Below are 17,451 nucleotides of genomic sequence, written 5' to 3'. Positions count from 1 at the left end.
TCATTCTTTTATTTCTGATTGCATTTTTAGGCTTGCTTTTGCATTCCTTGCATTTCATTTTCATTTTAATGTCTCTGTTAAAGAATATCACTCATCAGCTTTCAATTAAAGACATGACCACAAAAAATAGCATCATTAATAGAAAGTGAAATGCTGTTTTGCTTGAGATGAGAGAGCCTGCCTTAAAAGGCTGACATTTGTGTTTATCACTAGGTTTTCAGATTATGTAGAAATAGTTGGGGAGGCAAAACTTGCTAAAGGGAGTTTTTCAGCTCTATGTTCTTCAAGCTGTAGGCTTATGCAAACTAAAATATGAGGGGACATTCTGAGAAGAAACCAAGCTCCTCAACATGTGTTTTTGCAGAAAATGTTATTTCTGCAATTGTTGTTCCAAACAGTTTTGTGTATTGCATGATTTCTGTACCTGATGGGAATTAATCATGGTGTTCCTTCTGTCTCACATGTTTAAAAGGAGAAAACTCTTCCTGCAGTTTTCTGTGGGGGCTATTGCTCTCCCAAGCAGCAGAGTTGACTTCTGTCTTTGCCATTGCCTGCATGATTATCTTATTCCAGACTGAAGCTATTTGGGCTTATCTTTGCTTTACAGCTTGGGAAAACAGAGGCATAGCTGGTCATACACATCTGTGCCCAGGACTGAAAACAGTTGGGTGCCTTACATCACCTCATATTGGTTGTTTAGTGAGTCACTTTTTGGGCAGAGAGCTAGAGAGGAATAAAGAATACTTTTATCAGCATGCCCTGTGTGTTTTAAAGCTTAGGCTTTATTATTGTCAGAAAGACTGTTAACTGTATTGAAACAGGTTGCTGTAAAACTTCAGTCCCATTAAAGCAATAAGTGTGTTCTAGCTGTTTTTTTTTGGAAAACTCATTTTTGTAAAGTAGGTTGCTGAGTAATGCTTAAGGAACAATCTCTGCTCATATACTAAGTGCCCCTATGGAAATGAGTCAGATTTTCTTTTTTTCTTCTGCTTTTTATCTCATTTCTTCTGACAGGTTAAAGTCTGCACAATAGCTAAATAAGCAAGAATTCACTTCTCCACATAATATAAACTACAGCAATGAGCTGATGCTGGGTCCCCAAACAGTGTGAGTGGATGTAACTTCTTTGGAAGATATTTTTATTGTCCATCATGTTTGCCATGTCCTCCACTCAACAAAGATTCTGCAATGTTCCAGTGAATATATTCCAGTATCTTACATTTTTCTAGTTCTGAAGGAAAGTGTCTATATATACAGGGAGCTTTACAAGGATTCAGACAGTACAAAATAAAGGCAAAGTGCAGGTGGTGCCTCTTGTAGTCCTTTCCAAAAATGGACTCCAGCTGCCCTGCTGAACACCAACCAGCTGCCTGGTGAATCCTGGTGCCGAAGCCCAAGGAGCTCTGAAGCTTTCCTGTGGCTGAACAGGATCCAGGATCTTCACTGGCTTTGAGTGCAGCAGCACACTCAAGATGGATACCTTCCATCTAGAGCACTTTGAAAAAGGAGATTAAATACTTCAGCTGCTTCAGCCTGTCTCTGCTTCTAGCACTCACCTAGACTCTACCAGTTTTTATGATTTTTAGTGGTAGCTCATAGGAATGTTACTTCTAAAAGCAAATATCCCTGAAAATGACACATAGTTACCTAGAAATGGCTTCAAAAACATCACATTTCTCTGCACAAAAGTTGGTGGGTTTGGAAGAATTATAAAAATACCAATTTACTCCTTAATATTGTTTGTTGGTTTGCTACAGGATAACTTGACTTTTGGTTCAGTGTCACTTTGTGACTCTTGTACCTTGGGTCAATTTTCTCCTTCCAAACATAATCCTTTCTTTTTATTAACTACTGCTTACTTTCTGTTATTCTCTTCCTCTAACCCTTGAAAGAAGAATACTGGAGCCATTTTTTGAGGTTTTACCTTCTGTAGCCTCATCTGAACTTTGTCTCTCGAGTCCCTAAAATCTGATGCTGCACACAATCATCTTTTCTTTTGGAGGAATTCTTTCCTTCCTTGCATGTATCCCCTTTAAAAACCCAAACAAAACCCCTGAAGGCACAGCTGCTGCAATGTTCAAGAAAATTTACTGTAATGGGAGAGAATTTGGCTCACTGTTGACATGTGGGGCTTTTTGAACGTGGGCAGTGGGGCTTGCACTCAACTCCTGTCCCAGGAAAATGTCTTAGAAGTAAAATGGATGAGAAGTTCATTGACAATGTTATGCCTGAAAGTTCTGTTGTCTGTTGCAACCTGAATTTGTACTTTGCAATAGAATTTCCCAGGCTGTCAGTATTCCTGCTGCTCTACTCTGTGTAGTTGTCCTGGGGACATTGTCAGAATCTACATTGTTGGCCCTCAAGGAACTGCTCCCAAGTGTCAAATTAGAAGTCTTTGGTGGTTTTGGCTTCCTTACCCTGATTCATCTCCTGTCTCCAAGAATATCTCTTGAAGGATACAAGGCAGCTTAAATCAATGAGATGAGTGTTTAAGACCCTTTCAGTTTTGAAGGGTACAGTACAGTCTCATGAATAAGTTTTGGTGCAGTGAGAGAAGTCAAGCTGCTGCTCTGAAATGGATTTCATTAAAATACTTTAAAGATCACCATGTACTGAGTAGGGAGATTTGAAACTGAGTGTGAGCAATGGCCAGGCCTGGCTCTTCCATGTCTGCTCTGAACCTCCCCTTCTGCTGCAGGCACTGCGTGGGATCCCATGGACTGGGACTTCTGCCTCAGTGGAGCTTCTTTCAAGGTCAAGGTTCTTAAAAAAAAGATGAGTCATGACAAATTGTACAACAGATTCCTTCTGAATACTATTTTACCTTCAAATTTCTTCTGGAGTCTTGATTTAGAAATGTGCCTTTTGATCTTGATTTAGATGGCTCACTCTTAGCAATTTAGGCAGTGTTGAAATATTTGTACTTTGGTAACTAGAAAATGGTTTGACATAGCACAAGGACAGATACTGTATATGGAACAGTTTTACATACTTCTCTGAAAGATTGGAGCTAGTGGTAAGCTGAAATAAAATGCTACTTAGAACAGCAAGAATCATATGTATTTGCAGCTGTATTATTATTTTTAAATAGCCTCTTTTGCAGCAAACTTTTCAGTAGCACCAATTATTTCTGTGAATTGGATCCCCTGTGAGGTTTGTACCTGACATCTGGATGATGTTTAGTCTTTGAAATACCTGGGGGAAACAGCCTTGGACTGTTTTTATTTAAATTATTTATTATTTAAAATCAGTTGTTATTGAAAAGATCTTTTTCTTTTGGGTTTGGTATGTCTCCTAGCCATAGCTGTCACTGCTTGGCTCTGACTTCATTCCCTCTCTTCCACAATGAAAAGCCAGTTTTTAATTCTCAATCAATGTAGTTCTTTGCTTAGTCTGAATTTTGTGTTTTTCTTGCTTTTGTCAAAAAATTTATTCTTGCATATTGACCAAAGAGTACTTTTAATAGTGTTTTGAAGACTCTGCCTGTGGAGGAATAGGGAACATGTTGTGATTCTTCTCCTGTGAAGGCAGATGAGGAGCTCCTTTAGTTAGAAAGCAAAGAGGGAAACTCCATGCTCCCTGCACTTTACATTTACTTTTGCTGTATAGTCTTCTCGACCTGACATCTGATACTGTGAAGTAGAATATTCTTGTTGGATATCTGAAATTTTAATGGCAATAAAATATCTGTCATGGACTTTAATCTAGTGCTGGCAAAAGCCTGGGCCTGCTGTCTACATGATAAAATTATTCCTTCCTTGTGTGTGCCAGGCATGTGATGCTGGGTGGTAATAATCTTTGAGTGATGAAACATGGCAAAAGTTCTAAAACCTCTCCAGTTCATTAGGAGTGTGCTAATTATGCCTGGTAGGTGAAAGAGGACTTACCCTTTTTATCCTCCTCATGTTAATTTTGGGACAGTCACCTCAACCCTGTTGATCATGGAACCTCTGACACTGCGGTAGCTTTGCAGCAGTTACACTGGGCTCTGGGTTGGAAGGAAAACAGTTTTTCTTTGGGCAGTGAAAATAATTGGGAAGCTGAGGTTTTTTTGGCTTTGCATCTTCATGCAAAGACTGGAATGAAGGGGATAAGCTGTGTTTTGGTACAGAAATCAAAGATGCCCATCTCATTTATCTGACTGTGAACATCTTCTATTTCTTATGTCTCAGCCTGTGAAGTAATAGGGCTTGCAAAGTAGTGAGAGATGCTTTTGAAATGCCAAAAGGAATGCTGAATTTAATCCAGCCTCTCCACACACTGTTGTCCCCTGTTCTGCAGGTGTCCCAGAGCAGATAATACTTTAACCTGTGCAGTAGCTGTGGATGCTCACGAGGAGCAGAGTGCAGCAGAAGCCTGTCAGGCTGTAGGAGGTGAAACAGTGATTGGGAGGTGTGGGAGAGAGCTGGATAGCTGGGGAGTTTTCAAACAAAACAGATCTTTATCAAAAAAGCCAATTAATAAAAAATGAAATATTTCTTAAAGGTGTTGTTTTTTATGGAAGTTCATAGAAACACAAGCAAAGCTATAATGGGAGTGTTTTCATTGGAAGCCTGCCTGGCTTTCAGCCAACTTGTCTGCTGTTTTCTGTAATGAGATATTGAAAGACTTCAAATCTTTGAATATGTCTTACTCTTTGGCATCTCGCCTATTTTGGGGGAGGAGGGTGAAAATGTGAGCATGCCTGAGGTTCTGTGGCCAGCAATAATTCCATCAAGGAGCTTCCTTCCCCATTCCCAGAGCAGTTCTCTGTGCACATTAGCTGCCCTTTGAGGAAGGGCAGCTTTGAAGGGCATTGGTGCTCAATGCTCTGCAAAAGGGGTCTTGGCAGGAGAGCTGAGATGTGGAGCTGCCAAGATCATTTACCTGCCAGTGCTGGGGAATGAGCTGCTGTCAGCAGGTGCACACGACCCTCCTCTTTGACAGCTGGAAAACCTCTACAGAAGCCTCTGCTTTTTTCACAGATATCTTTGAGGGGTTCTCATGCAGTAGGGACGAGTACAGGACTCCTGAGGGAGGGAAAGATTTTGAGGCTTTGCCTGAAATGTGTTGGAGAAATTGAGAAGAGTGTTTGAGAAATTGAGTAAGACGGTGGAGAGCAGTTAAGGATTGGGGAGAATTTTTCTCTTCAGCAAAGCTAGCCTACATTTTCATTCCAAGTCTTCATCTATATCTCCAAAGGGAAAACCCTTCTCTCCTCAAGGACTATGTCATTAAAATGTTAGCTGGCCTAACCACAGATTACTTGCATGTTTCCATAGCAATGACACTTTGTAGAGCTTTATATTACCGTTTGCAGGGTATCTACTGTACATCAGCCTTTTTGAAGCTGAGTAACTGTCTTGGAAATCCTCTGATCTGTTTTCTGCTTGTCACAATGTGGAGAGAGAGTAGATTGAGAGCATCAGAAAGAAGGCTAGTAAACAAGCCCTTGGAAGTGCTAAGGGACTTAAAATTGACTTTATCAGAGTACTTGGTAGTTGTGATTATTTGTAACAGTAAGGTAGACTTAGTGCTGCATTTAAACCTGCTATGCTTTTAAGTGGCTTTTGAAGCTCTTGGAAAATACTGGAAGAAATAAGTGGTGGAGCCATTCTTAGATTAAGTGGCATCTGCCTTAAAACTGAAAATTAGAGTTTAATTAACTGGCAGGTCGATTTTGTACGCAAATACTGCAGCCAAAGAAGAAACAGCCTGCTTGACTGGATACTGCATGGAATATAGCACTTGGATAACCCAGGCATTCTTCCTGTTTTACTCCTGAGTCAGTGCCATTGAAAACCCTCACACATAGGGCTCGGTGGCTCTTAGATCATGTAAACTTGTAAAATTTTTTATTCAAAACTTGACTGGGGAATGTGTGTATCTCATTGAAGTCACGGCCTACTTCACTGCAGTTAAATTCAGGATTAATATAGCCTGTGATTTTTTACAAGAGACTTTAAAAGAAGTACAGCGGCGTTGGACTTCAGACTCTTGCCAGCTTTCCTGCTTGCCTTGGTGTTGGAGGCACCTTGAATTTCAGAGTCGACTCAGTTAAAGTCACGGGTCATCCTTTCGAAAAAACAATTCTGCACTGTCCAGAAAGCATCCCAAGGCATCCTTTGGCAAGGCCCAGTCCATGGGCTTTTCTCTCCAAGGCACAGCAGCTGTGGGAGCAGCTCAGCTGAAGGTACCTGCTGGAAATGGCACAGCAGCCTTCGGGGCCTGACGTCAGCAACATCCGATCCCGCATCCCGGCACGCGTTGGCTGCCATCCCTCTGCTCCATCACCAGCTCATTTTTATTTCCCCCTTATAAGTGACACTGAGCTGGGATTGGGATTTAGCTCAAGCTCGTCTGCCTGGGAAAGCTAGAAAGAAGGAACTAGAGTTGCTAAAGAAATTAAAACCAGATATGCCTGTGAATGCATGAGAGAGAGCCAGGCTGCTCTCATTGCTAGGTGGTCACTGAGGGCTGAACCTGATCTTTGGAATGTTCTCATGTGGGAGTGAAGGGTACAACTGAGCTGTCACCTTTTGGTGTTTGGAAAGATCTGTGCTCTAAAGCTGTCCTAGAGACATGGGAGGGGAAGGATGCTTGTGTATCTGGTGCAAAGAGAAAGTTCTTTATTAGAACGGATAGACGCGTTGTGCTGTTAATCACTTGTGATCAGTGTTTCTCTCCCAGGAAAAAGGAGGCAAGAAGCCATCAGGATCATTCACTTTAATCAGAGCTGGTTTTGAGATAAAGTAAAATTGTGCCTATGGCTAGATGAGAATTGGACTCAGTGACATGGAAAGAAACACGGCTGCTGTTGAAAGCATTTCTGTTGACTTTAAGCCAGCCTTGTCTTACTTTACTCTAGGATTTTAGCTCTCTAATATTCATTGAGTAAGGTAGATAAAACTGGATTATTTTGAATTGAAAATCAAAATCTGTGGACACTTTGAGGCTCTCTGTAGCTTCTCATAGAAACAGCACAGGATTTCTTCTAGCAGGCTTGTTAGTACCATGTAAGTACTCAGCAAAAACTTTAAGATGCCTCCTCTGCCAACCTACTGGCCCAGTGTGATGAGAGCAGCAATGTGGTGGATGCTGCTCTGTTGCAGACTTGCCACACTATTACAAAATATTCCCCTTTGTCATCACAGGGGCTGGGCTGTTTTTAAACTACCTTTGTGAATGTTCTCCATTTTTACAGACTAAAGTCTCTGGGCTGAGAGGGTAGCCAAGAAATGCTGAAATAGATGGGCATGTTGGCCTTTGGGGTAAAGCAGGAACAAGGGCCTGGTTCTGTATCCAGTACAGGGAAAATCTATTATGACTCAAAGAGCTCAAAGCATTGAAAGTAAAGATACACAGCTCTCTGGAAACAGGATCCACCCTTGCAAATAGTTTTGTATTTTTGAAATGTGCAAGCTATTAAAAAGCATTTTTCAAAAGTCTATTGTGTAAAGGACTTTCTTCCGTGAGTCAGGTTTTACAGGAACTGGTCAAAGCCTTATTCTTCTCCCTAAAAGAATTTCCTTCCAGTTTTTCTCATGAAGAATGAAGTTCTGTAGGCAACCCCCTGATAGAACTGATATCTGCCTGTTAAGGGAAACTCCCACCTGTAGTAGGGACACTTGATGCAATGTCTGGTGCTCTGTGTCCAAACTCCCATTCTCTACACCTTTCTGGTCTTTGTTCATTTGCTTTTCTGTACCCAGTGCTTTGGAGTGAGCCCTAACTAAGCTGCCAGATAATCCCAGAGTGTATAAAGGAGCAAGACTTTGTAAGCAATCTTACAGGGGGGGTCTAGAGAAGTATTGAAGTATTCTAGAGAACACTTGAAAGCCCCTTCTGGAAAGCCCCTACTACCAGTGCAAAACAGGCTTTTTACATTGTAAAATACCTTGAAGTTGTTGATATGTCCAAGCCTTAATTTCAAAGTCCCATTGAAATAATTGCAGGTGCTGGTAAAGTTTTCTAAGAACTCTCTGCATTTTTGTGTGTTTTTTTATGTAAAACTTAATATGCTTTCTGGTGACTCATAGCCTACAAAAGATACTGGAGTGAATCTACAGGTTTTCTGAACTCAGATTTACTGCAGTGTGCGGACACTGATGAGACTCAGAACTGCTGCAGCTCTCCTGTCCCAGATGTGATGTTGGAATGGGGAGCACCTGATGACATCTTTTAATTCAGGAGTGTTGAATGGGGGGAAATGGAACAGCACAGTGAATACAATTGATTCCACAGGCTTAGCCTGGATATGTGTTCCTCTGATCCTGGATGGGGATGGGAGCTTCAAGCAAAGTAGGGTTGGAGCCATGTCTCACTCTCAATGGTGCTTTGTGCAAACACTAGTGCACTACACAAACAACCGTAGTAGCTGAGCTAGGAATAACTGAAGCTTCGTAACCAGGAAGCTGCTTCACTGAATCTGAAGGTTTTCACCTTCCTTTTACAACAAGACCTGTTATTGCCTCGCTGGATGTGTGCACACCTGAAAGTTCCCAGCTCACCCCATAAAAAGAACCTGTATGCTACGGTTTAATGCTTGGTCCCACAGAATGAATGCTGCTATCTGAATCAGGTGTTTGGTCAGCAACCCCAGGGTGCAAACGTCTGGGTCAAGGTTCAGATTTAGTTTAGATTGGCTCAATTAAAGCATCTACTGGTTTGTCTGAGAACAGTGAAGTTACTGTGTTGAATATTCAGCATGAAATGGTATTTGGAACTGCAGTTGGAAGCCTGTTTTCTCTTCTTTAATGTGGGAGGTGTGGCTCAGAGGTGAGCAGCTGGATGGTGCCAAGTAGCACACCTCTCAATGCTAAGCCATTCCGTGCTGAAGCTGGAGATCAAAATCTTCTTTCTGCTGCTTTTATTTGTGTTTCTGTGTGTACACGGGGATTGTGCATCTGAAAGATGGCTGCTGTCACTGTGTCAGGCCTGCTCGCTGGTGCTTGTGTAATCTGATGGCGAGGGCACGGGGCTGGGAGCACAGATGTTCAGGGTCTGACTTAGAAATGTGCTAGCAGCAAATCAATGTGTATAGCTGCTTTCTTACTCTGAATGTGAATGTGACCTGTCCCTCTGTAGAACACTCTTATGAAATGCCTAAAAAATGCTCATTTTCAGTGGCAATGTTCTTGATGAAGCATCCAGTCTTTGCAAAATGGGAGAGCATTCAGGACACCTTTCCCAAAGAAAATAAAAAAGAAAATGTGTCATTCATTTCTGCTCACAGACCAGTCTCTCCCAGTACATGAACATGCCTGTGGCAGCTAAATTACTGATTCAGGGCTTACAATTAGATTAATGATAAAGTTGTTTGAGCAAAAACTGAACAAACAGAAACAGCTTTGGTGTCTTGTATGCCCTTACATTGTGTATTCTATTTTGAGAATGGAAGTAAAAGCCTGTTTGCCATGAATTCAGTATAGAGGAATTCTGGGCAGGTGTGCACCAGCCCTGCAGGTGTGCAGTTCTGCCTGTCTGTTGGGCATCTGTAGCATCCCCTTTCCTGTGGTAAAAACTTCAGCTATGCAAAGCAGTGCAGGCACTCTAAGTTATCTAACGTCCCCTCTGTCCCCTTCCCTTATCACCTCATGTCCTGTAGTACTCAAGGAGTCACAGCCTTTGTTCCAGTCAGGAGCCTAAGTGACAAACCCAGTGTGAAACATGAACCTAGGGTCTATGACAGATGCAGCCCTGCCCAGCCACCGCTGCTCTCTAGCAGAGTTTTTCCCTCTGGAGAGTTCACCTGTTTGCTCTTGTGGGTTGGCTTCAGGACTGCTGATGCCTGGAGTTTTTCCACAGTGGTGCCCAGTGCTCTTCAGGCTCTGGCTTTCAAACACAATACACCTTTGTCATTTGTTTGGAGCTTTAGGCGGCACCTGCCCTTGTAGTTGTGCCTGCACCAGTCTTCTTCTAACAAAAACTCACATTTCCTCATACTCCTTACTTTTCCCTCCCTCAAGCGTTTGATACTAAAAAATCTCGGATCACAGTGGAACAGTTGACTTCAGACTTCCTTTAAGATTACAAGTTCCATTTGGTTTGAGAGAGCTTGAAAGCTGAGTTCAAGATGCACATTTTCTCTTGTTTTTTTACTGTCATACTTCATTAACAGATTAGTGATTATTTTCTCCTGTTTACCTTTTGTTAATCTGTTTTTCATTTTCAGCTCTTCCTCCAAAGCCCCCCAAACCAATGACTCCAGTCAATACAAATGGAATAAAGGACAATTCCAGTTTCTCTCTGCAGGAAGCAGAGTGGTACTGGGGGGACATCTCAAGGTAAGCAATATTGCTAGAATATCTCAATTAAAATGTATTAATATATATTATTTAAAGGATAAGCCTGCTAGAATTCAAGACAAAAAGATCATGCCTGTTTCAGGCAGCATTTTAATGGAGGGGAATGCTTTAGGACTATGCATGGCAAAGCACCTAAGTGAAAGTATTCAGCTGGATTCAGAATATTTAAGTTGTTGCTCTTCTGGTACAGATATTGCCAGTCTTGCTGACAGTATGTTTTGAGTTTTTTCTAAATTTGCCCACATATACAATCTTTAAAAAGAAGAGAAATGCTCCTGAATCTGATATTTAATAAAGTGTTGTAAGCTTGCAATCCTGGAATGCATGCAGTTCAGCAAAATTTCAGTATAAAAATAATACTCATTTTTATATCAGATATATGTTATATCTGCATTCTTACTTTTGGTTTCTTTAACGTTTGTTTAAAAATTTAGCTATATTAATTTCTATTACATGGTGATATGAAAAACAACTCTTACAAATGTTAACCATCCCTCAGCTATACTGAGCAGATGATAGAGACACATACCAAACAAATTAAGTTTTGCCTCTTAAGAAAAACTTTTTCTATGCACTTGAGAAAATAGATGGCTTGGGTTAGGTTCAGAAAATGAAAGACTCATTTTTATATACTTAATTGCATAAAAAAACTGTAATGTTCAGTCATCTCTTAACCTCTTAAGGCACTTCTGAAGAGTCTAGAATCTGGAGCTGTAAGAGGACAGGCAGGCAGTCTGGGAGTGTGATCAGGAATTGCTCAAACTTGTGCACATAATACTTTGAAGCACTTTTGCAGCTGGAGGCATGAAGAAAGTGTTTGCCACATGAGCTTACTGACGTTCTGAGAAGGGAAATAAAGTTTTCATATCTTTATTATACCACCCTTATCTTTTTATAAGGCAAACCTTCACAGATCTTGCTTTTGAAGGGCTTTGGCAGAGATATTTTTCTGTTAATTTTAAGCTGAATCAGGGTGGCAAAACCTGATCACAAAATCCACTATACACAGTTTGTTTAAAACTGCTTAATATTGGTATCAGTTTATTGACTGTGGATTTGTCCCTCAATTACCAGTGCACATGATGGCAGGAGCTAATGCACTGCAAATCGCATTGGAGTGGCTTTATTAGATTAAAACTTGATACATACTCATGTAAAGATGGAATTGTTTATGACCCTGGTTTGGCAGCCAGCAGGTACAGGCTGTATCAGGCTAGCAGGGCAGGAGCAATGTTCTTCAGTCAAGAACTTGTGCTGAAAATTCAGTCATGAGCTCCAGGGTGCAACTTGCAGGACCAAACCTGTAGGTCATATCTGTCCATTCAAAAAGGAGTTAACTGGGTCCAATCTGTAAAACAGTCCAAGAGGAGTAAATGGATATGAATATGTGATACTCAGTAGGAGTCAGTTTTACTAACAGAATAGTTTTCAGGTAGCTAAATCAAAGCTAAGACTATTCTTTTGTTATTCTTTTGAATACTTTTGTTCCTTAGTATTTGAACAAAAAAAACACAACTGTTGCTGATGTTTCTTTAAAAGATTCAGGTATGCTTCCTACAGCAACTAAGGAATGTTGAGGCTACCTGAGAAACTTCAGTTTCCAAATGATTGTATTAAAAAGTGCTTAGGGCTTCTAAAACCTTTGAGGGAGCTGTTATAAACTGAGATACATAATCTGGGTGAAATGCTCATAAGCAAGATGCATATCTGTTCAGCTGAAATAATTTTCTTAATGCTTACAGGTACTCACTTTCACTAAAAGATTTCTTGGTTTAGCTTAAAGCTCTGGACTGAGTATCCTTCTGCCTCAGTTGTAAGTAAGGAAAAGTTGCACTGGAGCTAGCAAGGTTGTAGTGGTTTAAAAGGGCTGTAAATAAGATCAGAGTTAAGCCAATAAGAAGCCTCTTGAGACTAAAACTGTGCTAAACTCTAGGCACCTTTGAGCTGTGATTCTAGGGACCATGTCTTAAGAGGTCAGGACTGGCTTCTCAAAGGGCACCTGTTCCAGTGTGGACTTTAAAACCTGAGCAGATTAAAGGGAAAGGTTGTGAACTGAGTCACAGCTGCTACTGTTGTTTAAACAGAGACTCCTTCCTAAGTGGCAGTTGACTGCGGCTTCTTTTCTTGAGTACAGCTACACAAGTTGAGACTTGCTTTAGGTGGCCTAAAAAGCTGGAGAGCCTGAGCATGACAGAAGATTGAACTCTGCAGACATTGGTATTGCTGGGTCTGATGTTTTACCTGTGGCAAAGGTGATCATGTCCTTAGCACTTCTAATTTTCCTCTCTTTCCATTCTCCAGGGAAGAAGTCAATGACAAATTACGAGACATGCCAGATGGAACATTCCTGGTGCGCGACGCATCAACCAAGATGCAGGGAGACTACACTCTGACCCTGCGGTGAGCACGGGGAACTTGTGGTCCCCTCAGCAAAACCCTGAGGAGCTGTTGCCATACCATTGACAGCCCTGACTGTGTAAAGCTCATGTGGCTCAAGCTGAGAGACATTCCCAGTTCTGCACATTACAGAACAAGCAAATAAAGAGCCAGGTCTGACAGTCAGTTCTGCTCTGTGCATTGAGTCCTGTCCCTCACTAAACACTACCCTTAGGATCTCTGTGTAGATGAGATGGGACTCAGGGAAGAGAGCTGCTCCCGAGTGTTCCATAGTTTCAGAACTGCTAAGGTAAAAGGTGTTTGCAAGCGAGGCTTTTGATTAATGAGAGAGTGTTGAATACCTCATCAGCGTGCAGCTCTGGAGAGCTGAACACAATGTCTTGGTAAAAAAGAGTATCTTGTGCTTTCTGACCTAAAGTTTAGGAAATATTGACTTGCAGCCATGTTCTTTCCTTCATTAAAATCATCTGCAAGTGGCAGGTTTCCCAGAGCTGCCCCAGCCCTGTCTGCTGCAGTTGGGCAGAAACCTCATGTGACTGGCTCTGGTGCCTTGCCCAGCCTGCCCAGCCACTTGCATCTGACGGGCTCCCAAGGCTGATTGTTAGGGACAAGCAGGTGAGGCACAGAAGCCACAGCCTTTGTAGCACACCCTTGGGAGTTACTGTAATACAGCAGGTACTTGATTCTGCTGTGAAATTCCATGGCCTTAGTGGTAGGTTTGATCCCAAGGGTGTAGTTAAAATTCGGCTTCAACTTCTGCCTCCAAGTTCGCAGCCTGTGTGCTAAGGTTTGGCATGATTTAGTTATTTTACTGAATGCAGCTGTCTTTAGAAGGCAAAATTGTAAGTGCAGGAGAAATACAGAACAGTGTCTAAACAGTCTGTTGTTGGAAAAAAAAAAAGGAAGAAATAAGCACTATATTTGTGAAACCACTAGAATGTATAAATCTGGATAACTAAATTTACAACCATCTAGTAATCCTCAAAGGATTTTGTATGTTAATGTATGCTGTATTAGCACCCATAACTCAGAAAGATTCATTAATAATTGCATAAATCTGTACTCTGTTTTAAACTATTAGTGACCCTGAATTGCAGGAAATTATGGGTTTGGGTTTTGTTATGGCTCCTTTATTCAGCCTTCAGCATCCTCCTTTTCCCTCACAAAACTTCTGGCAAAGCTAGGACTTAAATACCATAAGCTGGCTCCAGAATGAACACATAGGAAGAGATTTACTTTGGGCTTTGCTCCTGTTCAAATAATCTGATGATAATTCTGTGTGTATTGACTCTAGAACTACTTAATACTGCTGCTGTGTAAAGAATCACTGTGAAGGTGTGCAGTGTGGGAGCCACTTGCCCAGGAATTTCACTGGTGTCTGTTAGCAGTGCTGGTGAGGGATGGGAGGGACTCAGTAAAACCTCTGAATGACTGTTCTTTACAGGAAGGGTGGCAACAACAAACTGATAAAGATCTATCATCGGGATGGAAAATACGGCTTTTCTGATCCACTGACATTTAATTCCGTGGTGGAACTCATTAACCACTACCGCAATGAGTCCCTTGCTCAGTACAACCCAAAGCTCGATGTGAAGTTGATGTATCCCGTGTCCCGGTACCAGCAGGTAAGATTTTCATCAGACCCCAGTAGCTTTTAGTGCAGACAAGAAAAAAATTCCAGATGTGTGTATAATTTTGAGGTTTCTCTATGAATAGCATGATTTTTGAAAATTTTATTTTTTGTGTTAATTATTTAATTTTTTACTTTATTTTTACTTTTTTATTATTTTTATTTTAATTTTCTTTTTTATCTTATTTTTATTTTTCCTTATTTAAATTTTTATTCTATTTCTATTTTAATTTTATTTTAATTATTATTTTATTTTTATTATTTAATTATTATTATATTTATTTATATTAATTTTTTACTTCTTTTAATTTCTATTTTTTTATTATAATTTTTTCCTTTTTTTTTTTTTAAGCGGGGAAAAAAGGGTGAATTTTCATATTTGGCCTCACTTGAATCTTTGAAATTATCTAACCATCTAAGCTGCTCCATTTTATCAGGTTTCCAGTCTCCATCTGAGCCAAATTGAGAGAATTGAAACCTTGACAGGCAGCAGAGCTGAACCTCTGAGACTTTTTAATTTCTCCTTGGACCCTTGTGAACCCACTGAGCACTGTTCTAGCCAGCGCTGCCCATAAGAGCTGTGCAGCTGCTCACTCTGTGCATAGCCATCTAAATTTTTCAGGGACATTTTTTAAACTTTTATTCAGTAGCCCTAAACACATTCTTGAATTAAGGAAAAAGAACTGCAGAGCTTTTTAGAAAATTTTTAAAAAAACAACTTTGGTCTTTAACTGGAGATTCTAAGCAATTTGCTTCCTTCTTTCTTGAACCTGGGATAGCAATCCTGAAAGTAAGGTGTGGTGTGTTTTTGGAAGTTAGTATTTTGGCACGGTTCTTGGTGTCCCATAGTTCCAGTTCCTTGTGTCTGTAAACTGTGGAACATGTTGCACAAAGGAAGGCAGATTCAGACACAGTACTCTCTAGAAACTGGATTATAAATCATGGTGCTAATATCTGTAAAATACAAATGTGCATAAGTGGACAAATGAATGCTCTTAAGGAAAAGCTGCTTTGCTTGAAGACTTAATAGCTCTTTGTATGTGCAGGATCAGTTGGTGAAAGAAGATAATATAGATGCAGTAGGTAAAAAGCTTCAAGAATACCATGCTCAGTATCAGGAAAAGAGCAAAGAGTATGACAAATTGTATGAAGAATATACCAGAACATCCCAGGTTGGTGCTGCTTTGGCTCTTTTTAGTGTGTGTTTACTGTTGTTTAAAAAGCAAAGAAAATTGTTTTAACCTGTAAAGGTTAACAAAAGCAATATAAGGGAAAATGTTAGTAAATTGTGGAATAGAGCAAGGAAGTTTCGTATTTGATAGAAACAGCGAATATTGCTTATTGCTGATAGTCCTAGAGGTATGGTGGGGGGCAAGGAAGAAAGAGAAGCTGAACTTTTTAGTATACACTAAAGCTGTGGAGAAGGCCAGCACTTAAAAGCTTCACAGTGCAGTCTTCTTCCTTGGCTGCTGAGTATTTCCAGCTGCCACATGCTGCAGGGAGAGTTGTAGAGGGGTTTGTCCAGGTTTTTTGTGAAATCCCGTGCGAGTCAGTTACCAGATATTATGCGTTAAGGAAGTGTGAATGCAGTATTTGGACTGTTTCTTGTAAAATAAGATAGTTCATACGTGAGGAGGAGGTTTGCTGGCAGTCTTCCTGCAAACTAAGATGGAAAATATGACTAAAATGTTTGAGGGGTTTGCAGCCTAATAGAGAGCATCACGTAGGGGAGGAGGGTAGACTTACAGGGAGTAAGTCTGTTCAGTTCTTCCCTGACCCTACTAAGACATTTGACTGAATTTAAAGCTGATTAATCCTATTTTAACTTAGTTGGGGGAAGAAAGATCATCTTCTCAGTCAGTTTAGGGAACATAATCAAGTCTTGTATTGTCGTCTGTATTATGAACAAATGATGAAGGACTCTTTCCTTACATAGGAAATTCAGATGAAGAGAACTGCAATTGAAGCATTTAATGAAACAATTAAGATATTTGAGGAACAGTGCCACTCACAAGAGCGATACAGCAAAGAATACATCGAGCGATTCCGCCGGGAGGGGAATGACAAAGAAATTGAACGGTGAGCTCTCAGGTTGTGTTTGCTTACCTGGAAAAAGTTGTGTCCACACTGACACTGCCATTACAGCATCATATAAACCACTTTGTAGCTCAGTGTTTTCTGAGACCTTCCCTCAAGGTATCTCAGCCTTCAGTAAAGCTCTGTTCTCTCAAGGAATTGCAGAGCTGGGAAATCTCTGGATTATCCTATCTTAATTTCAATAAATAAAGATACTGTGATGAGGACCAGGAAAAAGCAGGAAATAATGATTTACTTTGCTTATCCCATTTCTATTTGGATTTGCTCAAAATATAATTTAGAGAACTCTGTACTTGCAAACTGTGAAATGTACATAAATCTGGTAAATCCCATTGTCCATAGTTGGTTTTAGCCACTTTCAAAGAAGATCAATGTTTAGTAGCTGTGATCTAACAAATTCTGTGAGTGCATTGTTTGAAACTGCCCTTCCAAGAGGGTATTAGCAGAAAATATCTGGATCTGGGCCTTTGAAGAAAGGCCAGGTATAATGCTTCACTTAACATAGTGCTTTATGAACCACCTTAAGGAGGTTTTTAGACCAAAAACAGTTAACTGTAACAATCTCTCTGTGCACTTGGCAGTGCTTCATTCTGTAAAGACAATTAACAAGCAAAAGATATAATTTTCCTGAGTCACACAAAACCTGCAAACTAATCTTGAATGAAGAGACAGGCAGTGTTACTTCCAGGTAGCTCTTGATAGTAATTGAAGCTTGCATTGGAAATCTTGCTATTGCTGATACCTGTGGTGGGCTCGCAAAATTGATAAAACAAAAACTGAACCTGACAGTGAAGGAGGAATCTGTTTTAGCTTACCTTCCTACAGAGAACTTCTTCCTGCATCTCTGCCAGAAGGAAATAATAATATTAAGGTGAAGTGAATGTTGCAGACCCTCTGGCAAGAGGTCTTTCCTGTCACTTGTACAGTAATTTTCATGTAAGGATGAGGTGGTCAGAGGGAAGAGTTGCTGTTATGGTAGTTCTGTGATACTCTTCTGTAAGTGCTACCAGCAGCTTCAATCCTTTTGGGCTGGTTTGACCT

At 40.6% G+C, this 17,451-nt stretch overlaps 1 protein-coding gene across 4 annotated transcripts in view; it reads left to right on the top strand.

The window, feature by feature from the left end:
- Positions 1-17,451, top strand: part of PIK3R3 (phosphoinositide-3-kinase regulatory subunit 3) — a 79,639-nt gene that overhangs the window by 52,162 nt on the left and 10,026 nt on the right. For all 4 annotated transcript variants that reach the window (XM_088060105.1, XM_014250789.2, XM_088060107.1 and 1 more), the window contains 5 exons: positions 10,154-10,265; positions 12,588-12,686; positions 14,128-14,308; positions 15,360-15,485; positions 16,250-16,392. In XM_088060105.1, coding sequence (XP_087916231.1) covers positions 10,154-10,265; positions 12,588-12,686; positions 14,128-14,308; positions 15,360-15,485; positions 16,250-16,392 — 661 coding nt within the window. The remainder of the gene's footprint in view (positions 1-10,153; positions 10,266-12,587; positions 12,687-14,127; positions 14,309-15,359; positions 15,486-16,249; positions 16,393-17,451) is intronic.

The sequence above is a fragment of the Pseudopodoces humilis genome, chromosome 10 (assembly GCF_049639895.1).
Source record: "Pseudopodoces humilis isolate 2021_Gansu_Grassland_sample_001 chromosome 10, ASM4963989v1, whole genome shotgun sequence".
In the NCBI taxonomy this organism is placed as follows: Eukaryota; Metazoa; Chordata; class Aves; order Passeriformes; family Paridae; genus Pseudopodoces; species Pseudopodoces humilis.
Note: the sequence above shows the minus strand (reverse complement) of the source record. Positions and strands in the feature narration are given on the sequence as shown.